Below are 25434 nucleotides of genomic sequence, written 5' to 3' on the forward strand. Positions count from 1 at the left end.
AAATAGAGACGGTGCCTTTCAGTACAAACAGAGCCAAATCTTTCAGAGGAAAGTGTATTGACAGACGTTGGAAGGAGTGAAAGATCAATAGAGACATCCTTTCAAATGCATTAGGTATTATGGGCAATGGGGTTTTAATTTGGAGAGACACTAGAGCTAACATACAGTACATTAACACTAGGATAGATAAAAGTTAACACTAGTCCCACCGCACTGCAAAAAAATTTCATTTTAACAACTCATTCTGTCTATTATTGAGTCCTGAAAACTTTAAAGAAAGAAAACCTGATGGTATGAGATTATTTTCTGTGTTTATAATACAAACCCTGTTCCAGGTATTGTGCAGTGAGATATAACTTGTTCATTAGCAAGCTTCAGAAGTGCTGGTATGTAATTTTTTTTTTTTTTTTTTTTACCTTTTGCTCATAGTCTGGCTACCTGTTCCCCTTGCTTCAACTCTTTATGCTAAGCTAGGAGAAGCGTCTCCTGGTTCCAGCTTCATATTTATCCTACAGGTGTGAGAGCGGTATCCATCTTCTAATCTAACTCTCAGCAAGAAAGCACATAAATATATTTTCCCAGACTGACGCGGCAGCACGGTTTTCTTTCTTTGCAGTAATACAAACTAGGAATTACAATTCGTTTTATGACGATATATTGTTTACAAATGCCACATAAAGCTTCTTTAATTGTTTTTAAGAATGTTTAATGACATGCTTAGAAAGTCAACTGTCAAAAACAACCCATAGATTCCCAAACAAAGGCTACAAGTAATGGGTTATATCAGGCCATGCTTTAGCTGCTGTACTTCTCACATAATGCACAGGATTGTCTTTCTAATCTATTTTGAATACTGTTGGTTTTCATCATGGCTTTGAGAGTTTATGCACAAGAGACAAAAGATGAAAAGAGCCAGCAGTGGAGCTGGGAGGAGATTGTGCAGCAGATAGCCATGGGAGCTTTGCCAAGCATTACAGTAGACCGGCTAGCTTGCATATGAAAACAGAGGATCCACCGGCATTTTTGACAAACAACTCCAACAGATTTTACATGTTGAATCAGAGAATATGAGCTTAAACAATCACTAATCATCCCACAGTCACAGCTGAGCCAATATTTAGTCAAATATTTAGTTGTTTGAGCAAAATGCACAAAGCTTTAGAACTCAAAGATGTTTAACAGCTATTCTTTGTGAGAGAGTATTCTTTTATGGCTTTTATTTGATAGCCGAATGTCTACAACAACAAGGTCATAAAAAGGTTCCTGGAAGAGGATCAAATGTGGGGTCAAATGTTTGTCCTTGGTCTGGGCCACCTGGATACCCAAAATCTCACCTTTTAACACTGTTTTTTCCCATGTTGTTAAAGTAGGTCAACAAAAGCAAAGAGAACCATAGGCCATCTCCTTTATTTACCTCCCAGTGTAGCTGAGAGCAGGAAGTGGGTTCCATATTTCCTGATAATGTTGTCAGTGATGGCGCTGAGACTGGGCCTCCTGCCCAGCTGCCTAATGGTCTGGAGGAACTCGGGGTCGAGTGGCAAGGAAAATCCATTGTTCTCTTGTCTCTCCAGGGCCAAGCTGTTCACCTTCCAGCGGCCAAACTCCCTGCAATGTAACACAAACACATGCCCGATGTAAGCAAAGGACACATAACATGCATACAGGCACGTTCAAGAAACGACACGGGTCCTGACAGAAGCCACACGTCATTTGAACTTTGAGAGTATTTCCATCCTTGTCAAAAAGTGACAGGTATCTGGGAGCTGTTTTGAGACATTTCCATTACGGACAGAATGAAAACACTAAATCCACCAAGTGGATATGAACAGCTATTTTCTGCTTCTTGAAAAAGAGGAAGATATGGCACAGCGTGCCCTTCAGGAGGAGGCTCATATTCAGATCTGTTCCTTCCCAGGTTTAAAATATGATGTCCGTATGACCTCTGAATGAATCTTGTGTGCCACTCTTTAAAAGATGAATGGCCTCATGCTGTTTCTACCTCCGGCTCGGAGAATTGCTTTGTGCCATAGTGAAAAACATTGTGTTTCTCCGCCGATTTTAAATAATAGCGCTATCTTTTCTCATCTCAAGTCACTTTTTAAGGCGCTCCGGTTCAACGGGCTGTAATCATGGATGAAGTCCTGCTGCTTTCAGGGCCTCTTTCGGAGGAAACAGGCTTCATCCAAAGTCATTTGATATTCAGCCTGGCCTTGGCGCACGCCAGCTGCCTTTATCTACCAAGTAGCACAGTGAGTGTTGGTGCTTGATGCATAGATTAGCTCTATTCACATACAGCTGGTAATAAACTTGGTTCTACCCCAATCTAGCAGGGGAGAAATTGAAGACCATTCAGGCACTGTTGGGTAGGGGGTTTACTAATCTAGTGGGAAAAGGACCACAAATAAAATGTTAAATTTCACTCCGGTTTGAATGTGTATTTGCTCTGTAGAGCTGCAGTAGTTAAGACTCGAATACACAAAAATACACACTGATATGTCAAAGAGTGGCTGCAACACAAAACATAGTACATATACATATTTACATATCTCCCCTCAATAAGAAACTATACATCTACTGTACCCTCCTTGTTCAGATAAGGTGCAAGAAAATATTTCTAACGAATGTTATATTTAAGAGGAGGACAGGTTAGAAACAAGGGGGTGGCTGAATGTCTAGAGGATGCACAGTTATCACTTTCTTTCTTCTGGTCTTGGGGCCAAAAAAACAAACGATCAAAACATGCAGAGTTTTCCCTTTGAAAATGAAATACAGTGAAATATGCATTTGTGGCTGTTTGTTCGTGGCACCTAGATGCTAAATCAGTAGAGAGAGAAATGATAATCTATGATGTAAATAATAACAGCCATGACTCAGATGGTCCCACAACACCTAATGATGAGAAGAATACTTAGTTTGGACTTGGTCACAGTTATTTTGGAGAGAATAAACAAAGCCATTATATAACACTGCAATATTCTGTTTATTCATCCACTCCTCACCCCTTTTTTTATTATCTTGATTTGATCATGCAGTGATGCAGTCTAGAAGACAGACTGCAATTTAGATATCAGGTTTACTCAACAACTTTTTCTAGATTTTGGCTCCTGAATTTACAGGACAAAGGCTGTTTGTGGCTGGAAAAAGGGGGTCAACCTGGTGCAGCACTGGCCATTATTCACAATGTCCCTGGTTTGAGTCCAGCTGGGCACCTTCTGTAACATGCTACAGTCCATCTCTGTCACCTCATTTCCTGTAATCTGCCTACTTTCGACTCCATATTAAGGCAAAAAATGCCACCAGAAGATTCCTAAAAAATAAGGCTTGGATGGTGTCTCTGCTCTCTGTATGACAATAACATATAAACCCCGAGACAAACAAGAACTGTTAATATTTTACTCCAATATCTCAACCAAAGTAGTTATCCCATTAAAACTACATTTATCAAGTTCATACACTAATGAGAAAGGGAACCCCATACCTGTGGCATATTAATCTATCGTAACACTATTGTAATGCTAACATAACGCTAACATGCTAAGGCTACTGTCAAACAAATCCTTAGACATGGAGCAATGTATGCATTCACTCTGAGTTGTATTTTCTGTCTACCTGATGAGTGAAAATCCAATAGCCCCTCTCTTTTTAGCTCTGGTTTGGTGTATTGAGACGCCTTGGCAGCTAGAAATCCCAGCTAGTCTTTACCAGCTAGTCGCTAGCTTTACAGTGAGTTTATCAATGCTGCTTTGCTGATAAAAACAGCTTCCCGCTTGCTGAGAGGGCGCTGGGACCGAACCACACGATAAATGTGCAGGGAACAAAACAAAACATTTAGCTAAAAGAGGCTAAAGCGCCACTGAGTTGCAGTTGGGTAATAATTCTCTGTGGATTGAGTGAGTATTTTAGGTTAAACAGGCTCTATCTCTGCCCTGTCTCAGTTGTATTTTTGCCTCAATGGGAAGTACCTTGATTTGTATCTGTAGGTAGTCTCAAATGATTTTTAAGCAAATGTGCATTACATTCTGTAAATCTTAGTAAATTCTATCTGTATTCTCAACCGCTAGTAGCATCCATATTTGTAGATCCTATCCCATAAAAATAATTTGCTCTTGTGTAAGGCGAACAGACACAATCCGTGGGTGCAAGATGGCTTTCAAGTGCACAGGACTGCACAAAGAGACACTACAGCTTCCACAGTGTTTGACATCATAATACTGACATCCACCGCACGCCCGAAATGCCGGCTAATAGGGTTTCTGGGAAGTAAAGTTCCTTGAACTTTGAAAAACTTTAACAGTTTTCTCCGAACACTACTTGAAAAAGAATGGCCTTTACAAAAGAGCAAATAGAAAATTTGGGAGAAGCACAGCGACTCCCTCATGCAAAGGCACATGACCACCACATGCATTCACACACCCTGCAGCTGCAAACATCTAAACAAAGCTGCCCTCGCTGCAACAACTTAACTACTGCCCAGAATATCGCAGAGCCCCTTTGGGCGTGGGCCTGCTGCCAATCAACTTCCCACCAATAACAATGACCCCCCGAGAAAAATACAAAACAGAAAACAGCTCATTAACGCCTGTTTCATGTCCGTGTTTCTCTATAATGAGCTGCCATTAGTGTTTCTCTCTGTCCACTGAGGCCAGCTGAAGAAGGGAGCAGCGGAGAGAGAAAGAGGGAGAGCTTAACTGTGATGGACACGCCGCCTCGCTGTGCTGCTTGCTGATGGACATTTATGAATGGTGCCGCAGCTACGCTGGAAATACAACACCCACGTTCAGAGATCTGTCGTCGAAGACCTCAATTCACGCTCTCCGTTAGTAGACCGCACACAAACACAGGCGAAAGGATCCTGCATTTCATGCAGCACTGCAGGTTTGTTTCACCCTTGACACTTCTCAGTTAGATGCTGAGTGTCTGGAATAGCATAACACAGACACACGCGCACACACAAGCAGTAGGTTTATTTCATCTGCAGCTCTGTGCAGCAGGGGGTTCGCTGCAAATCTAGCTGTCAGCCCCCCTCTGAGAGAGCCCGAGCGCCGGGCACCAGGAGGCGAGGGGGCTGCAAGAGCTACAGGGGCTGCGATCAGTGCAGGGGGAGTCATACCCCGCTACCTGTCCATCACAGCCCGGGTGTCTCCGATCCATCACAGCACGTAAGGCAGCCTGAGGGCGCTGCTCGGTGCCCAATACAACAAATCAGGGGATCAACCAAGGGAATAACCTGCTGATGCGGTTGGAACACGCTACTGAGCATTGCAATGCAGATGTGAAATGTGTTCAGTGAGTCCCTGAGCAGGCTAGGGGAGTATGTGCTACTGCTCATGCTATTCCCCGAGAAATTTTCAAGTGGAAATTAAAGTCAGAAAATTACATATTTTCAGAAGCAAAAGCAAAACAGTCTTTTTTAAAACCAACAAAAGGTACTCGGTACCGAGAAATATTTATTTATTAGCAGCAATCAGGAAAACTAAAACTGCCTTTTACCTTAAAAGAGTCTTTTGTAAGTTAATTAAAAATTGTTAGTTCGCTATTATAAAAAGAAAAAAAGTTTTTACTTTTGCCTTTAAACAAACATTGCTCAGGGGAGCAATGTTTAAAGTTTTATTCCATTTTCTCATGTTTCTTTCTTAATTTTTGGCCCGTATTGTAAATGGCATTGTATATGACACGGACACGCAGTAACACTGACCCACATACGCTACTGTTTGGATCAGCCTCAATGTCAGTATTCTTTGTGAAAAACGCCCCGGGGAGCGTCTATATAAAGGCCTCCCACGGGGTGAAATCCTGACCCCTCTTCAATAAAAAGCCCGCAAATGGTGCTGTGACCGCTTCATGGGTCTGTTAAACGACTGGTGACCACGAAGGGGCCCACACGAAGGGGCCCACACTACTTAAATTAGCTGAAAATAATACATGGTCAGTTTGAAATCATGTTCAGAGGGATGTGGGCATGAATTCAGTCGTTGGTTTCTATTAGCCTGAAGAGCTCCTCGGCCCGTTTACGAACTGTACACACCAAATGACGTGTCTAGCGACGACTTCACGTGATTTGTGCAAATCCAGACCCTCTGTTACATGGAATGATTTTGCACAGAATAATGACACTTACTGAAACTACCAGCTCCTCAGATGACGTCGGTAAAACATTTACAATTTTTCCTCTCCAGTTTGCACATGTGCACACATTTTTAGTTTTGTAAAACACAATTCATGGTTAAAATCCCTCTACGTCTTGCCGGGTAATTAGTTTCTATGACTCTTGTTGCTGGTGTTTGCTATTAAGCATACTACTTATTTCAACTCATCATAAGAACATTAGAATGTAACATGGAAAAAAAAGGAAGGAAAAAAGATTCAACTTGTCCTAGCAGGTGTTCTGAATATTTGCACATTATTATCATATTTCCAACAGCGAGCTGATTGCCACTAAATAAAGTTTTCTCCCATCTCTCCTTTCCGTGCTGTTTTACTCAGATACAGCATAATGACTCTACAGCAGTTAGGTCCAGATAGATTATTGCTCTATATATCAAAACGTCAATTCCGACCGTGATTTATGAAGCAATATTTACACACAAGAGAAACTGAGTAAGGCAGTACAGGCTCTTTTTTCTTCTCTGTTACGTAATTAATGAACATTTTAAGCCACATTTTATACCATCAGTGGTGTAAAGGGGTACATTTATTTGATGGATTGACTCAGAGAAGTCTAATTTCACCTCTCACTTATGCACTATTGGGCCTTTATTCAAATTAGCCTACATATCTATCTTTCATTGCACATAAGAATCGCGTTACATACTGGGTGATCTAAACATTCCTTTTGCTCCTCGAGAGGACGTTTTTTTTAACACCTCTAACTAATATGTTTTGCTCGTTGGGCTTTGATGGTAAAAGTGACTGAGGGTTCGAGCATGTTCACTGGCAATCTTTTTTTTGTGCTACCGTTTTGAACAAGTCAGATTTCGGTTACATGTTACAAAAACGTGACCTACCAGAGCAGCATTGCATCAATGCATTTGCTGTTGCAAATTAGTAGTATGTTATTTATAGTAGGTGGGTTTGACCCGGAAAATGTATAACTGGCCAAGGAGAGACAAGTTTGAGGTTCTGTCCATTTTGAAACATAATCAAAGCTCTGGCATCTGATGCCAAAAAATGGCACCAGGTGAAAGAAAAGTAGACTGTATCTACTGGTAATGGTTTGCATTTCACTAATTGGATCCAAAAATTACTATGGAAAAAAAAAAACTCGCAGGCAACATTTGCCTTACCACGATAGACAAACATTTGCCTATCATCGCTAAGGCCTGAATTAGAACACATTTGTGTTTTGTAGCTGGGTTACCCTAGATACCAAAATAACCCGCCGAGCAAAACAGTTGGTTGATGTAGACTCAAAGTTATTTCAAGGAGCTCCCCAAAGAGAATTGGGCAAAATCGGAGAAAAGTCCTTCATGCTTCATTTACTAAGATAAACTCAATGACTTTTATTTGGAAGACCTTACAAGCAAACCACAACTGGTCCGCTGTTTTTCTGTGTTGCAGATTTTTTCTGTGCTGCAGTTTGCTTTTTTTCTCCTCTTGCTTTAATCTGATGTGACATTGATCCTTCTCAATATGTATGCACTATTAGCATGAGGGAAATGATTTTAGAAATTAAGAATTACATAAAGAGAGGCTTTTCATTTGAGTGACATCAAAAGGAATTCTGCGCGCGCCCGTCGCAGCGCGAGCATTTTCCTGAAAGGCACCTTCACGGTGGCAGGCCAACTTTCCCGGCTGAGCTGCTGATGAGTCTTAACAGGAATGAGAATGGGGAGAGATGAGGAGACAAGATGAGGAGAGACTGGCGTCTTATAGTCCCGCCGCCACGGAGACAGAAGAGGGAAGAAAGTGAGATCGAGACGGAGAGCACAGTGATGGAGATAATAGCTGCTGGTCGTGAACGCTTCACAAAATTGCCACCAACGGTTTTTCAACATCAAACAAACATCAGACCATTAATTTGTGGAAATCCCATTAAACCTGCTGAGAGGTCCTATAAACAAGGCGACACACTGTTTCCTACGCATTTTGCTTTTCCGTGCTTATGATGCTCCTGAGTTTTCCTCAAGTGCACACTTTAAACACTTGATTGCTACATAAGACTGCGACCGCGGCCACGGACATTCCAAAGCTGCGGTGGGGGGGTGAGGATGAATTGCGTCGGGGAAGCGAAAATGGCATAAAAAGGAAGCAACCTAGCTGTCAAACGAACTTCACACGGAGACTGTGACTGATAAGATTCACCACCAGGAATGAAGAGGCCCTCAGTCGGACTAAAGACGACCAAAGTGAGGTGCCATTACTCATTATTCAAGAGTCTCCCCAGTTGCCTGGCAACCTCACACTAACAACCAGACTCCAGAAATTCCCTGATCCCAGCCAAGAAATATTCCAGTGCATAACCCCCCCTTTCATAAAATCACACATTTTTTACACTTTGATTTTGATTCAAACTCAACAAATGAGAAGATAGCGTATTATTCGGTGAGCTGAAGAGGTGCTGGCATAAAGAGGATTTTTCTTGCTACCTGGACAGAGCCATGCTCCGGCTCTGTCCAATCGTGCTAATGGTGACTGCTGTCACTATTAGCACTCACACTCAGCTTGTCAAGAAAACTTAATTGTAGGTCATTTTGACAACCCTCACTTTAGCCGTCCTGTCCTTTTTATGGTGAGGACAGTCTAATTTAATCGAGGGAAACTGAAAATATACACCATTTCACCATTTTAATGAACCATTTATATAAAATACCGGCTATCTCTGTTTTTTTTTCTGTTGCCTTTCAGCAAAGTTTTAACATTCAAGTTTTTTCATGGAGGAAAAGGAAAACAACATGGATTTTTACCATTTAACCTTATTTTAGCCTATTGAAGCAACTCAACCTCCGGTCAGTTTCGTTAAACTGTGAACTACTGCACAGTATGGGGAAAATAAGACACCTAAAATGTTGTAGGAGGGTAAGCTTTGTTAAAAAAAAAAAGTCATTATTGATTTGTAGTTTCCACGAATATCTTATATATATATAGCTCTGATAATGGAAAGCAAGGGCAAGGCAGAGAGAGAGAAGGTGTGACTTGCAGGAGGGTCCGCTGACATCAAGACTGCTGATGCCTTTGTTCTGCAATTTGTCATAACACCGCTGACAAGAGACCTCTCTAAACTCACCACACAAGGAATGCCTGGAATCACATTGTGCACATAACGGGGCACGCACATGCTGTGCATAGGCAGGCGACCGCACAAACACAAACACACGCGCACACTAAATCCTGCTCTTCATGGCACAGGCGCTTTCGGTTCAAGACATGCCTGCATGGGCTGGTGAAAATTATAATCTCACACTGCAGCTGCGCCCGGTGCATCACCACACATGCGCGGAAGCACAGCGCACATCCATACATACTCAAACGTGCACAAGTGCCGGCTTCATTTTAATGGTTGGACGGCTGAACAGCTGATAACGGTGTTTTTTGGGGACCTGGCTCTTATTTTTGAAGTTCTGACCATGACGTCAGTTCCGAACATTTTGCACACTTGTATCTCAATATGCAGGCGGTGACATCGGTGCAGCCTACAGGCCAAGTAAAAGAAACATTGATACTGGTTGTTAACAAAACTAAAGAGGAACCAAACCATCAAAAACATTTATTTGGAAATGACACAGAAAGTAAATAATTATGCGACAGTAAACTTTGTTGCCTCCTATGCCAGGAGCTGGCATAGGAGCACCCAGAGCTGTAACTGGTGATATTTGCTCTCAGTTTTGATAGTGCACTTTACTCTTAAATTTTTAAGTCGCTGAAACGAGAAGGTATCCTGCCATTGATCACTTGTGACACCAGTTTTAAATTTGGGCAAACGGAGTGAATTCTTTCATTTCCGAGGGAAATGGGGTGTTCTTCCTTGTTTCGGGCCCAGTCTACGAAGTTAGATAACCTTTCCAGATGCCGAGGTATAAGTTGATCCTCAGGGGACCAAATGATACCTACTGAAACTGGTGTGCAAACTGTACCCCAATTATCGTAGCTTAGGTCATCCGTACAAAATCCACTCAAAGGCTCAGTTTCTCTTTCATAAAAGCTGCTTCCGAGGACCTCTGGCCCTGATAACTCCCTCATCACACACTTGTCAGAAGCCATAAGCTCTGTGCTGGATGAAGTCCTCGTCAGTGCCTTTGCTGCTGGTGATCAGGAGGAGGAGGCTGCTCCGCTTTGTGTCCCGAAGACACATTCAACCTCTGACGATGGACAGACTTGCCTCCCCAACACAGCTCTGTCGCTGAACGAGCCGCCCAGGCATTCACGCATGAGAGAAAACTGGAGTTTGATGGCAACTGAATCTCGTTCTACTCCTCTGCTCCCTCTTGGTCTGCTCTGCCATTTGCTCAGCGAAATCTTGACTATATTAATTTCCAGACACTAATATATTGATTTGAAGCAAACGAGACGATGAGGATAAGCAGCCCCCACCTGCATCTGCATTCTACACTGCGTACCACCTGGTCAGATTTGATTTGGTTATGTACTGTATGTCAGGAAAGTGGAGAGGCAGAGAGGAGGAGCTGGAATGTGCCCTGAATTTTAAAGAAACGTAGCACTCACAGTTAATGGAGTGTGACATGAACTGTATCTAGTTCTCTAATTTTTATAGTAATTTTTTATTATACCTTTTTTTTTTTCACTTGCACAGATTGAAAGTATCCTAAAATCGCTTGGAATAACCCACTGTGTGTTTGTGATTTAATGACAAGGAACACCTCAGTGACCCGCTGCTATTATCTATCCCCTCTCATTAGCACAGGTGGAAGTTCTCTAGTAGTTTTTTTTTTATACCACGGCAGAACCTCTTCTGAGGGAATTCTGCGCGAACGGTTTTGTGAGCAAAAGCCTGTTGCACTGAATCCAGAGACCACATCTCATGCCTCATTCCCTTGCACCATTACGGCAATCTTCCCAGCAACCCCTGCAAACTGAACATCAAAACGGGTTGTTTATAAGTGTGTTTCATTGGTCTGTCGTCCTTACCTGCAGGACGACGCTGTTTGTCGGTGCCTTCTGGAACCATCGCAGGTGATTAATATGAAAGTTTGCCTGGTTAAGGTTAGGAATCGATCATGGTCGGGGTTCAAAGAAAACAACGCTCGACTAGGAGGGCAACGAGAAGTCGACAGTTTAACGCGTAAAAGTCACATACACTGCCGACCCGAGCGACCACCCCGACCTCCCTTAATAAGGGGTTTCATGGTGCTATAGCATCCTGATGGCTTGCATCTGAAAGAGACACTTGCAGCACTCTGTGTTCTGACAAACCTGTTGAATGCTATTCCTTTCTCATAAAAAATTTGTAAGAACCCTTTTTTTTTGGTAAAACTTTAAATCCTGCATCGTTTACATCTACGATTACTAGCTTGCCCGTTGTCTTTAAAGGCACATCGCTATGCTTCTCTGTACGTTACTGCCACTGACTGCCAATCACCACTGGGCATACCTTAACACTGCACGCAGAGATTAAAAAAAAAAAAAACGTATCCATGAGGTCACGCTTGGGATTTTCTAAAAAAAATAAATAAAAAAGAGCTCTCCACGGTGGAGAAAAGGGAACGTTCTTCAGGAACTCTTACGCAGCAGAAGAAGAGGAGGAGATGTGTTTAAAGCCTTCATTCAGTCGGGAACATTGGTTCAAAGCGTCGACGGGTTGTGACCCCACTGTGTCTTTGTTAACGCAAAACAGTGAAAAAAACCCCCAAAACCTAGCTGTCCCTTGAAGTTGTTAAATGAGGTATGTATAATAACAATGCTATACGTTTGGCCTTTGCACCAACTGTATTATCTACGCTGTGGAATATGAAAGTATTGTGTTTCATTGCACTGCGTTACATTCCTTATTGCTCTCTACCGTTCCCTTTTCTTAACTTCTGCTCATTGCTTCGTGCAGTTGTACAGCCATTTATTCATCCCCATTTTATAATCTCTTTTAAATGTGCTTCCCCATCAAAAGCATTCAAAACACAATAGCCCTGTCATAAATACGAGACAGACGAGGCCCAGTGGGCTCCGCTTCCTCCCAATCCAAACGACATAATCACACAGAGCAGCGCAGGTATTGTAATGTCATGCCTCTGCACCCGCTCCTGTCCACAAACATGTCTGCATGCAATTGAAACACCGATCACTCCGTAATTACAAGAGGTGACTCCTTACATCAAACGAAGTCAGTGGAATAGCCAGCGGGCTGACAGGGGAGAAGAGAGGAGGAAATATGGGAGATGAGGCGTGATGTAAAAGTTATGGCCCATGAAGAAGAAGAAAGGAGGAGCTGACATTTTGACTAATATGCTACTGTCAGTGGATAGGGTTCGACTACACGCAAGGAAACATGGAGCAGGAGCTTTCCCCGTTTGCAGGAACGATTTCAAAACACCACGAGCCTCCAAATTATTAAATGGAACAATCTTTTGTTCATTTTACACCCATTTCCTCCTCAGCTCTGCTTGTAACAGCTGCAAGTGCTGGAAAATATATCAGCTCTGAACCCCTGCTCTCGGTGTGAACGGTACACTCAGTCGGTGAAGAAATGCCGTCTGTGCTCGCACCGAGGTGCGTCTGGCGTACGAGGGGGACGTGCGAGCGGCTGACCGCTCTCGGTATGAAACGGAGGCCAGGAAACCGCGGTGAGGTTTTGCATCCATCTCCAGCAGAAGAGGGGAGAACGAATGAACGAATAGGTGTTTCCCATCGAAGTCATTAATTAATCGCTCCCAATATTGCATTTCACACTTTAAGAAGAGAAAACTTCCTGCTCTCAAAGGTTTTACAGTTTGAAAATCACTTTTTATTTTTTACAATACTTCACATTAAACTGCTGCAACAGAAAGCTGTAAATCTCAAAGCTTTTTAATCAGACAAATGTTGAAAGCTTGTCAGTGTAAAAAATTTAAACACTTTATTACTTCTACTCTGAATAAGACTCCATATATTAATTTATTTTTAAAAATTCATTGTAATAAGAAATGGCTACGAGCTGTTCCGGTGTAGTGGCCGGCCAGCAGGGGGGGGTGATACTACTGGTTCCTCTCATGTCCTCTGTGCTCTGGCTCCACCAGTCCTCCCCATCGCCGACCCCCCCCCCCCAGGGGAAAGGCCAACTGAGCTCAGGAGAATATTTATGAGCGCGGGAGAGCAATTGGTTTGGGATCATTCGACAAGGGAGGAAGGGAGGGATGGTGGGGGGGGGGTGGGAATGTGAGAGAGACGTGGGGATAAGGCAGCGAGAGGGGTTGGATTTGAACGTCTTATTTAACCTTCTCTTAACCTGCTTGTTAATTCAAACTAATTTCTCTTTCTGTGCCCGTGCTCGTGCTGTCTGTGTCACTGCATCACTATACGCGTGGGGGCCCGAGCACTGAGGGCAGCCGCGCAGGCTGAGGACGTTTTCGCTGCTCCTCGGTTGTTACGGGAGGCCACTTCGGGTTCGGTGCTCGGAGTCAGGACGACGACGCGCTTTTCACTGACCCATGAAGGAGCGTGGCGTGTCTGCGAGAAGCGGAATAGTGTTGTCGATCAATACAAACGATTCAGAGATTACTTAGCCTGAATTTTTCTGGCTCTCGAAATTCATGAGCTTGTTGAGGACCCAAAAACAAAACAAAAAACCCTGCACAGCCATTTGCAGTTTCAAGGCACTTCTGATCTCCTCGGTTCTCATCTAATTGGTATCCTTGACTGCTCAGCGACGGATGACGTTGCTACGGGTGCAGGATATTCAAAGCCTAAAAAGGCCTGTTTCTCAAGCCACGGGAAGCAGACGACAATGCAGGAGCATTATTTCACTCTTTAACGTGGTTCTATTTTACCCCTTCACTCTTTTTTTCTATTGGATTTTTTTTTTCTGATTAGCCAGCTTCCTTTTATTCTTCAGAGAAAACTGAAGAGGCCACTGTATCTAAAGGGGAAAAGGATTATATTAGGTTATAGACCTGTCAAGTTTCTGGGAATTTGTTGGTAGAGGTGAATAGAAGTCATACTGTAGTTTACCGGATGCTTATAAAAAAAAGCCCAGGGCTACAGTTTTGGAAATGACAGTGGTCAGACAACGTCGGTGCGAGTTTCAGTGACGTACAACTGTGAGTCTTGTGTATGCAAATCTCTGTGTCTGTTAGGTTTGCACGCACAGGGTGGGGCGTTGAAGGAGCAGGAGAGTAAAAAAACAAGAAAGACTTCCTGGGAGACAGAGAGACGAGGCCAACAGAGAGCAAGCGAGGGAGGAAGCGATGGATACGGGCACGCCAGCATTACTACGTCCCCTGTCTCTGCCTGGCATTGTCGCCCCTGTCAGCTGCTAAATGCCAGTGTCAGTCAAAGCCTCTGTTCAGCTGGCATCGGCGCAGGGTATCAAAACACTCGCTCGGCACACACACACACACACACGCGCGCGCGCGTAGCTGCGAATGCGGACGCCCGAGCACGCACGCCCGGCCGCGCTCGGGCACGCGGTACCCGGCGAGGAAGCGCGCCGTCGATCTCGTCTGGAACCGCGTAGCACTTCGTCGAAGTTAGAACACCGGCCCTCGTTTGCAGCGGCTGTGAAAAAGACCTTTGGCACAAGGTTTCGTCAGGTCGGTAAAATGTCCCGACCTCTAGAGAACCACGCGTAAAGTACGCGTAAAAATCCACTGACTGTGGCCATTGAGAAAATAAACACGTATATGTGACATGGTGGATCCCTCACACGAACACGCGCACAGAGCAAGCCGTTACCCTCGCAGTCGCACGCGGTGTTCGTGGGTCCTGCCGCCTTAGACAGACGCCGAACCGCCACCTGGAAGAATTGCATCTCTCGGCGTAAACGCTCCGGAGGCATTTACATACTTCACAAACACAAAAGCCGCGCTTGCGTGCGCACGGACTCGTGCCAAACGAAGAGAGCCCCGCCAGGTAGAGTCGAGCTCTGCGCCGCTGTTCGCGTCTGACACATACATCGGTAAGTTTCTCAGGCAGGTGAACTTGAGTGTGCGGTGGAATTCTCGTCCTCTCCTTCAGCTACAAGATTCAGAAACGCCAATGTACGTTCAAAGTGACTACTTTGAAACGTGCACACGTGCACGTTGTATATCATTTCACCCCATATACCTGACTGACGATGAAAGAGACACGCGTCTTAAAGTCCCGTGCGTTGATTTGAGGGAGTCTGCGTCTTTAAATGCTATTTCACTCAATTGATTCCCATTTGGCTCAAAACCAAAGAAAACCAAAAACTGGAGAAACATGTCATCATAGCCAGCTCTCAAACAACACCCTGCTGCTTCTACGCACACACCCACCACACGCACTTGTGAAGCCAGCCCGTCTTACCCACTGTCACACATCAACCGGCTCAGTCAGATATCGGTTACATCCCGCTGCTCTGCCCAAACCCTCCTGCGGTACCTTCGCTTTGGGCTTCCAACGGATGCGCAGCACTCTGTGGGTTTGTATCGTACTCAAACCATATGTCTCTGCTGCCCACAAAAAGGGGAAGCAGGCAGTCGCACCCAAAGGAGCTTTGTATCTATACGGAACGCATGCAGCGCTTTCATTTGTATGCAAAAACTCCGTTGAGTAATCTTCTCAGTGCTTATCCCACCATTTGCCACCTACTAAATCTGCATCTTTTATAGTCTAAAGAAAAGAATTATGTGATCTCTTGCCTATACGTTTCTAAAAAAAAAGGGAAAAAGAGCCTATTTTCCTGAAAGCAAGGCCACAAGAATCACAGCCCACATCTCTGCACTTGGTCCATTTTTGACTCAGATTTCACAAACAGCCTTCCTCACAAGCGTCTGTGCTTTGCAGGCCATGCAGACAGTCGTCCATGACCCCGCTGCTGCCCCCCCCCCCCCCGCCGCCTCTCACCTGTATATCTTGTACTTGGTGGTGAACCCTTGCTGGTAGCGCTCCGTGAAATCAACAAACTCCTGCGAGTGCTGAAAAGGACCCTTGTCCGACAGGAGCCAGGCAAGGGGCCCGGTGAAGCCACTGTAGCCGGCCCCGGTGTGGTCGGCCGCCCCGGCCCCTACTGACACCCAGCTGTGGAGCAGGCTTAGTGATAACCACCTCCATAGAAACATGAGGGCCGTCAGTCTAATGGAGATGCACGGGCCACTCATGCTGCTTCCCCCGGCCCCGGTGACTCCTCATTCTCCCTGCACTCTGGATGAGTCCTGCTGAAACGAGGAAGGAGAGGAAAGGGGAAAGGAGTTGGAGCAGAGTGGACACACTGGAGAACCGTAGGGTTGTAATTTGGGTCTGGGCGTGAGTGGGATAAAGATGGACGGGGAGGGCTGCGTTTGTCCAGCGTCGCTGGGTCAGAAACCATGGCAGAGGGACACTAGTTTTAGAGGTTAGAATATCTACAGTTCATAATCAAGCAGATACAAATTTGGAGAAATAACAGTGTTCATTTGAGTCTTATAATAGCCCGAATATAACACGTTTGAACATGAATTTCTCGTTGTCGTTTTAATGTTGCTTGTTACCTTAATCTGTAAGTATTGTGAGCCGTGTCTGGTCGGAATTAGTCCCCGCAAAACCCCCTGATAGGACCGTGAAGTTGGCTCCGGCTCGGCGCATGGACGGGACCGCATTGGGAAAGGACTTTTCTCGTGAAGGACTTTTCGCCACAAATGCAAACAGGCGCACGGTCACGGGCAGCGCGGCTTGAGCGAAACAGACGACGACGTCCGACCTCCCCAGAGCGCGCTCCTCTCTTCTTTCTCACAGTGGCATATTTCCAGCGGAGAAGCTCCGACGGCCGCCGAGGTACTGTAAGTCCAATCCAACGGAACGAGTTGCAGCCGACACGGCGCTTCGAGAGCGCACAAAGTCAAACCCTCCCGGCGGACTTATTATTTACAGCAGGCCAGTACGCTTTGGACTCGGTGAACGCACCGGGACCAAGTGACCGGCGACCGGCGTGAGAAGCGTCGCCAGCTGCCGTCCTCTAACTCGTTCCTCCTCTTGGTCAGAGAGACGCGCTCGGGGCGCGTGCAGGGCGCACGGAGAGCTGCTGACGCCGCTGACGGTGGCCGGGCTCCCAGCGCACGGAATGAGTGAATGGCATCCGCGGCGCTCTCTCTCCCTCCCCGCCGTAGCCCACCATACCGCCGCGAGTTAATTTATTCCAGCAGCGAGCAAACTCCCGGTTGGCTGGGACGTAACGGGAGGAAGTGAGAGTGGGAGGTGTTCGGATAGGAAAAGGGGGGGGGGCAGGCTGCATGAGGCGATGGTCAGAAGATAATGATGTGTTGGATTCAGATGCCTCGCTTTTAGAAAACCAATAGAATACACCTGCACTTAAGATTCCTGCACGTTAAAGGCAGGTGGGGAGAAAATAGGGAGGAGGATATCACAATGAAAACCAAGGCATGACAGATTTAATTAGTCGACTCACCTCATATTTACTGTCCTTTTTCCTTTCAACGGTGTCAGTCTGCTAATAGACTTAAAATGGCACGATCCATTTTCCGATAACAAAGCCAGCAAAATAAAGAACATTACAATGGGAACTCAAAAGATAAAAAACAAAATAGTCATCATAAATGGAATTTGATGTAATAAAATTAATATTCCAACACTATATTCTAATACTAATAATAGAATTAATCAATTAAACATAGATTTTTAAAACAAATATTATCTTAGTATAAATGAATCATGAAAGAATTGGAATTATCTGAATAATGACTTTAATGATGGTTGTAGGTTGTGGTGATGATGAAGATGATGATGATCATGAGACTGAGAGGGTGTATCCAGCCCCCTGCAGTTATTCTCGTTATCTGCTTTGCCCTCTTCCTCCCTCCCCCTTTTTTCTTCCTGCAGAATAATCATCACTCTCACCATCAGCAAACTTAATTAGATCTCCTCTATCTGAGGCTTGTGCATCGGACACTGAGTCCAGATCCGAGAGGTAGAGAGCGGGCGAACGGAGGGAGGCACATGTGCTGCCTTTCAGCTTTTCTTTAGACGTTCAAAGGGAGGTTTTATACAGGGATTGGATTAGAGAAATGAACACCATTGAGTCGTGAGATTCACTGGCGCCCAAACTGAAAGAGAAGCTGAAATCCCGTGGCACGGCAACTTGCGGGATCTGGGGAGAAAGAATGAGTTGATTTGTCACGGTTTCATCATCATGTCTCGGGACTGAGTGCCTTTTCTTCTGAACCTGCCTTGCAGCCCTGATGACTTGTGAAGGACAACTGCCTAATGGGAGCAGGCATTCTTTGGTCTGTAGGGTTGTTTGTGGATACGGGTTTTTCCACCTGCCTGTTTTTAAGCTGCTCTGTAGCTGACCATTTAAAGTTTGTCGGCAAGCACAGGTTAAACTTTTTTTTTTTTTGAAGTTTTGAATAAAAGATGATTTTTAGTGGAGAGAGTGTCATGGCTCATTACGTCCGTGGAATCAGACTGCATTTTAGGCAGTTTTTAGCACCCTGTTTTCAGGTTTCAGAGCCCCAGAACTCACATGAGCGGAAGCAAGTCCCAACAACTTATATTTACTGTTTAAAATAAATCATTCATCAATTTGTGTGTGCTCGTGTGTGCAAAAGTAGATATGTTTAGTGCACTTGTTTTTTTTTACTTTCTAGGAGAGATGGGCAAAGCAACAGAATTGATTGCCAATTGATGGAACACAAGGATGTCCGTGTGAAGCCGGATGTAAATGAAGCACACAAAGGAAAAAAAAAAAAGAAAGGGAATGTCGCAGAAGAGGGCTCATTATAGCTCCAGAAAAGTGCAGGAAATGTGTAGGTCGCTGTGGCTGAGCCGTGACCTATATCAAAGAGTCATCCACATGCGCTTTGAGGCCACGGTCACCAAAGATTGCACGAGCAGAACCTTGGCAATTGCAATCAGCTGGACGGCCTCCTAGAGAGGTTTTGAATGAAAAACCGTCAATATGAATTCTCTAGTATTACTACTAGTACTATGCAGCAATAGCAACAAAATTTAATTTAAGTTCTGGAAATCATTATTCACCCATTCTCACCACGTCGCTCCTCTAATATCCAGGGCAATGATGAGCTTCCAGCTTTTATTTCAGCTTGAACTACATTGTCCCTTAATGGAATTTTTTGTTTTTTTGCCGTCAGGGATAGTGCAGGTAAAATGCAAACAAACTTAAGCCACAAGGTACATTCACCATAATAGAGAACCTTAAACATGCGATAAACTTGTACCAAACATATGCTGCCACCAACCACATACGTTCCTGTGGTAGTAAGAAAGAACTATGCTATGCACAATGTGAAAGGGGGCATTCAGTGACAAACCCACAGAGAATTATCAACCAACTCTTCAGCTCTCCTCAGCTCTACTGAGCTTTTTGGTGTCTTTCAGCTCATTGCCTTGGTTTTGCCGTTCGAAACACAACTTTGCTGTTTGATTCCGTGCAGCATAACTCTGCATATGCAGCACACCGGTGAGTTCGAGGAAAAAGCTCTATTAAGGAAACTGCACACTATCTGCCCAACACTTAACGGCAGATAAGGTTAGTGACCAGTTAGTGGACATAATGGAGCATTTAGCAGCTTAAGAGCTAGATATTTACATCAGGAGTTGTTGAAGACCAGACCAGATCTTAAAGGAGAGTGAATATTGGACTCACATTTCCCTGGTGACCAGAAACACAATTCTGAATGACTGCTAATGTTTGTGTGTGCCTGCTGGATGTGTAAATAGGCAACGGCTTTGTTCAAATGTCAAACACTTGTCTCTGAAGTCACTGTGGACTTTTTCTGTATTAAACAAGACCAGAACCTTAACGTTGCCTAAACCTAACCACAGACGGCACTGTGAATGAAAGGAAAACTCTGGCGTGACAGTCGGGTGCTTTGTGTGCCCACCATCCACCTCGACAACCCTCTTTGTGAATCCGCCGCTTTGAATAGATGTAGTGCATCATTCATCCAAGAAAAACAGCCAGCGATTATGTTGCCACCACAACGTAATTGGGAAAACACTTTAGCTGTATATGAATGTAATTGCTCCTTTATTTAAGTAGAGGCTGTGAATACTTTTTCAACAGGAATAAATGTACAATATAGTGTAAATGAGAATAGACATACAATAAAACATAGGCTACATCCGGCCTTCACCGTCTTCAAAGGCTCTCTAAGAACCCACCATTTTTTCTCTGTCTTTATAGCCTATCCCAGCATGCATTGGGGAAGCAGGTAAAAAAACATCCCTGAGCAGTTCAGTTATTCACTCTATCACAGGGCAAACACAGATAAAGAGAAACTCATATTCATATTCATACATGCCAACATTTCTCAATCCTCAATCTACCTGACTTGAATTTTTTTTTTTAAAGAAGCAGACAGAAAACTGGCATGCAGCTCCAAGCAGACAGATCAGGGGTGTCGAATCAAACTAGCATTCTTCTTAGCATTAAGCGACACCGTGCACCACTGCGCTGCTGTGCTGTCCAAGAATCATTAAATCACAGCGAAATAATAACAACCTGCAAATGGTCTTGTGTCGACAAACAGCTGGTACACAGACCTCTAGCTGAGGTCCCATCTCTGTGTAAGTGTGTGTAACCCCAACGAGTGGCGGAGAGGACCAAGGCAGTCACATTTACTCAGCACTGAGACAGATAGTCATTAGGGGAGGTAAACATTCACTTAAGCCTGAGCGTGCTCATTGATGCCACTCAAGGGTCTTTGTGAGGAGTGATCAGGGAACAGAGTGAAGCTGAGGTTTTAATTAGCCTGAAAACCTGACAGCCTTTGTCAGTGCTTTGTCACAGAAGTGTTGGCTTTACTTGTTTTTCCCTTGTTTGCAATACGGGACGGGAAAAATCATGTGTTTGCTAGAAATACATGGCTCACTGTGCTCTATGCAGATGTGTTTATGCTCAAAAAAATAAATCTTCAAAGTCATCGCTGCCTATGAGCTTCGATAGATAAGACATTGTGTCTTCTTTGTTTGGATAACTAGCACTAATTGGTGCAGGATGCCAGTTTACTGCCTCTATGTGTCTATAAATTATAAATTGCTACCAGTCAATTGTGAAAATAGAATCATCCTCACTTAATGTTGTCCACAGTACATATCTCAGCAGGGTCAGAGCCAGAGGCATACATAATGAGGCGATTAAAAAAGCCAATAGCCTGACAAAACATAGTATCTACTTTACTTATTGCTCATTTGGGTCAGCAGTCTCGCCATTAATCAACTGTAGTGACTAATACGCTTGAATTTAAATTTAACTCTAAAAATTTGGGTTCCACCTTCAACTGAAGGAAGATAGACAAACCAAAAGAATCGGTCTTATAATCAGAGGTCCCTGCTTTGAAGGAATACTCAGGACCACGACTTGGTGATAAATGAAGGTATTCATTTATTAACTGAGTAAATGAGGCACACGTGACAAAGATGTCGGAATCAAACAGAAGAATAAAGATGACCTCTGAATCAAAAAAGGAATTGATCACTTAGTTTGACGATAGTGAAAGGAAGCATGTGGTTCAGAATTACCAGAGAACGTTGGAACGCTAGGGGACAATCGACTTCTCTAGGAAAACACTTCAAAGCATTAACCGACATCAGCTTTCATCACAGACGGCGAAGTAAAGTTTTGCCTACTTTTGTAGTGTCGTCTCAAAGCTCAACCACTTTCAGCTGGAGCGGAAGTTTCAGTGCTGACTTCACTCACGGCCATCGCAGCCAGGTAACGCTCACTGGGACACAGCGGTTACAAAGCAACGACGATCAGATAACGGGGCTGCTTAGCTAATGTGGCGACCTCACTCCAGGGTTAACGGAACAGATTTTTAAGGTTGAGGATGGTTCTCGCAAGCAGGCAGAAGTTGGTAGATGGTGCATCGTCTGCTGGTTTCTTGCTCCATTGTGGTTGTTGTCAGATACACTCACTTTCCTTAACTAGACTCATTGAATAGTCTTGAAGGTAATTTTGTTGGTTGGATGACAAAACTTCCAAAATACTATCAAAGCAAGACTTATTGAAGTACAAAAGAGTTACAAACTGAGGTTAGTCTCAGTTTAAGATTATATTGTGTGAAGATGAAAGAAGAGGAAAAAATTATGGGAATATACCAGTCTAGATGAGGTAAAATAAGACTGGAGAGGAGGCTTGACGGGCAGTTACCAGAAAATCTTAACAGGACAAAAAGCAAAAAGGAAAAACTGAAGAGGAGCCAAAAGTAAAGTAAAAGAAGAATAAAAGAAGAACCTCAAAAAGGAGGAGAGTTAAAGTGCCAAAAATTCTGAGGAACACGGGGCAGTCAGCTCTTTTTATAAGTTGACAGGTCCAAGCGTGCATTATTGGCAGAGAGTTGGCCCTTCATGCCCGAATGGCAACTTGCCTCCAATGAGCATCCGCTCCTTTCTTTCAAGGAGTGGGGGGAGGGATTGATTTGGAACTTGGAACTGATTCGGAAGTGTATTACATAGTTCATTAAGGAGAGCATTTAGTTTGAACAACAATCACAGTGCAGTACAAATCAAGAAAATGATTCAGAATGATATACTGGACTTACTGTCAAGATGATTTTCAATACTATTAATAGATGGACAGGAGTTAAACAGCAACTAATTTGATTAACAATATAATAAGATAAAGTCCACAGCCTAGTATAATAATTATACAGTCAAAGTCACAGGGATTACCGAGACCTAACTATCCATGTTTACTCGGTGGCAGTGTGGTCACACGGCAAACAATGAATTCAATTTTTAATTTCGTAACTTGGCCATTTCACATTGCCCAGACCTGGGAGTTGAACCGGTTTTCATAAAAAAAAAAAAAAAAAAAACATTTGCTGAGTCATATTAACTAGATTAGTGAATAGTTGGACAGCTAATTCAGCTGATTCAGACATGTGCTTAACCAAGGAGGAATATCAGTGTTATATCACTTCGGGAACGCATCTACAATTTATGGCAGGTATCTGGCGAGTCACTTATCTTATTCGGCCGTTCGGGGTGAGAGGGAGAGGGGCAGAACGCAAGTCTTTGTGTGTCCGTTTGTGTGCGTGTATGTGTGCGTTTGTGTGCATGTGTGCGTGTAAGTGTGTGTATGTGAGAGAGAGAGAGACACACTGTAGATCATTATTATGTTTAAATATCAGTTTTTTGGGTGGAACATCCATCTCGGTTCAGTGAACGTTTTCACCCTATCTGGTCGTTTTCTTTAAATTCATTGATGATCCCTAAAGCTCACAAAGTAGTTTCACATCCTGCTGTTAATTTTATATCAGCCTATTTGGGTAGGAGAAGGGTGTCCTTGTCTGGCCAGTGTTAATTTAAGAAAATGTTGAACCTCTCGTCCGGTATGCTGTATTATCAACATGCTTTTTTTCTCTGTAGTTATAAAAGTAGAATTACATGAGTATTCACTGGGGTTTTTTTGTTGTTGTTGTTTTTGTTTGTTTTTTTTGTTTTCTATATATACCCTATTTCCAATAATTAACCGGTTCTCTCTGAGGTATTGTGTTTTTCTCTGACTGTTTGAGACACACTATTGTATAGTACCCATAATGGAGAGTCAATAGGAGATAGATCACTGCTTAAAGGCTGTTTCAGGGCTTAACAGTAGATGTTGGAAGTGCCGTCAGGGCATGAGGTTTTTATTTATTTATTTTTATTTTTTTTTTAAAAATGTGTGTACTTTCTTGTAGTTAATTATTTCTGAGGTTGGATATGGCTGAAAATTTCATTAATTACTGAAAGTTGTGTAGAGCAAGTCTGCATTCTGCTATGTGAAAATACATAAACAACACAAATATCTGCAAGTACATTCTCACCTGTCATCACATCAGAGAGAAAACAGCTGTTTGATGAGAGCCTGTAAACTAATTTTACAGTATATAATAACCCATTTTCAGTATTGACATTTTGTATGTATGTTTTGTTTGTATGTATATTTTCAACTGGACCCTTTTTCTGTTGTTATATCCTGTATAAGTTTCATTTATGTTCAGTTTTTTTATAGTAATTTATTTATACACTGTCTTATGTTGTGTCGTATTCTTGCTTTACAGTCACCGTTACCCATTCATGAAAATAGAGCATATAGCGAGAAAGACAGAACGGGTGAGAAAGAAGAAAAGGAGAAATAATAAAATGTGTCAGCCGTTCCACAGAGGGAGAAGCTCATACCTCTCCTTGCATCCTCCCCAGGTGCTCTGCCTCTCCCTGTTGTTGCCTCTGTCATTGAACGATTCTGACATTTACACAGTCAGTCACGAATACAGTGACAGCTGGTGTGTTTGTGTGTGCTCGCGCATGCATGCGTGTGTGCATATGATATGATAAGGAGCCTGCGTGAAATCATTCCCAGCTGTTAAGGCTGGTAGACTTTTCACCTCATCAGGGAGTTGGGTTCATTTGCAGGAGCAAAATTGTTATTTGCAACTGTGGCCACTCCAGTTGAAAAACCATTAACTTCAGAGATTGATATATATACTGAGTTGCATAGTAAAGAGTAAACATTATTGCATTTTTATCGAGTGGAAAAACACTGGGCTAACAAGCAGATGGCAAACTCCAGTATGTCTGGTTTTCAAGGTATTTTGCTTATAGCAGTTATACTACTGTATATTCTTGCTTTCTTGTCAGTGATTCTGACTATAATAGGGAGGCAGGTATTGACTCAGTCATCCAAACGGCTGAAATGATGTTGCTTCACTCACTAACAATTTGTATAGAGAGGGTATAAAGAGCTGAGAATACAGCAATTTTCAGTGCTGCTTTACGCAGAGCATGGGCGTGTCATAATAAAACCAAATCAACTGAAAAATATACAATATTCATACAATAAAATACCAAAATCAGCTAATGAAATTGCTCACCAAACCCACAAATATCCCAAAAACCTCAAAGAAAGGTAAGATGTGCTTCTGATGACTAATTCTGCTTCAAAAGGAAGAGAAAAGTCTGATATTCCTCCTCTACAAAACTGTTTCACTGCCATGAACGGCAGCATTAGTTAGCAATGGGTCACTTCTGTTTTCCGGCTCAAAAGGCTGTCCTATGTAATCTTGCTTGTTGCTAATTCATCTGTATCAAATTGTTATTAATGATTTTTAAATCGTTATATGCAGCACTTTCTTTGCTGCAGCTCTGGATTTTGTCATGACAGAATCCTTATGGCTAATGATTGTGGGAACTGAACTTTAAATTAGCGATCATGTAATTAAGGGGACTGCAATTCAAATTACTGTCTTTAAGAGAGAAAAAAGGTATCTTCTTTAACCTTAGTCAGTCCTGAAAAGTTAAAAAATCCATCATCAGATAACCACAATGAATTAACTGATTTCCCATTCAGGTTCACCTGATTAAATGCCGATTCACAAGTGTTCAAGATATGTT

At 43.3% G+C, this 25434-nt stretch overlaps 1 protein-coding gene across 1 annotated transcript in view; it reads right to left on the reverse strand.

Annotated features, from left to right (window-relative positions):
* LOC120790926 (BMP/retinoic acid-inducible neural-specific protein 3-like) overlaps positions 1 to 24272 on the reverse strand; it is a 50432-nt gene extending 26160 nt beyond the window's left edge. Inside the window, exons 1-3 of the mRNA XM_040128928.1 lie at positions 24223 to 24272; positions 15949 to 16256; positions 1415 to 1605 (exon numbers count right to left, since the gene is read on the reverse strand). Of these exons, the coding sequence (XP_039984862.1) occupies positions 1415 to 1605; positions 15949 to 16202 (445 nt within the window). The 5' untranslated portion in view covers positions 16203 to 16256; positions 24223 to 24272. The remainder of the gene's footprint in view (positions 1 to 1414; positions 1606 to 15948; positions 16257 to 24222) is intronic.
* Between the last annotated feature and the right edge of the window lie 1162 nt (positions 24273 to 25434).

Source organism: Xiphias gladius, chromosome 6 (assembly GCF_016859285.1).
Source record: "Xiphias gladius isolate SHS-SW01 ecotype Sanya breed wild chromosome 6, ASM1685928v1, whole genome shotgun sequence".
NCBI lineage: Eukaryota > Metazoa > Chordata > Actinopteri > Istiophoriformes > Xiphiidae > Xiphias > Xiphias gladius.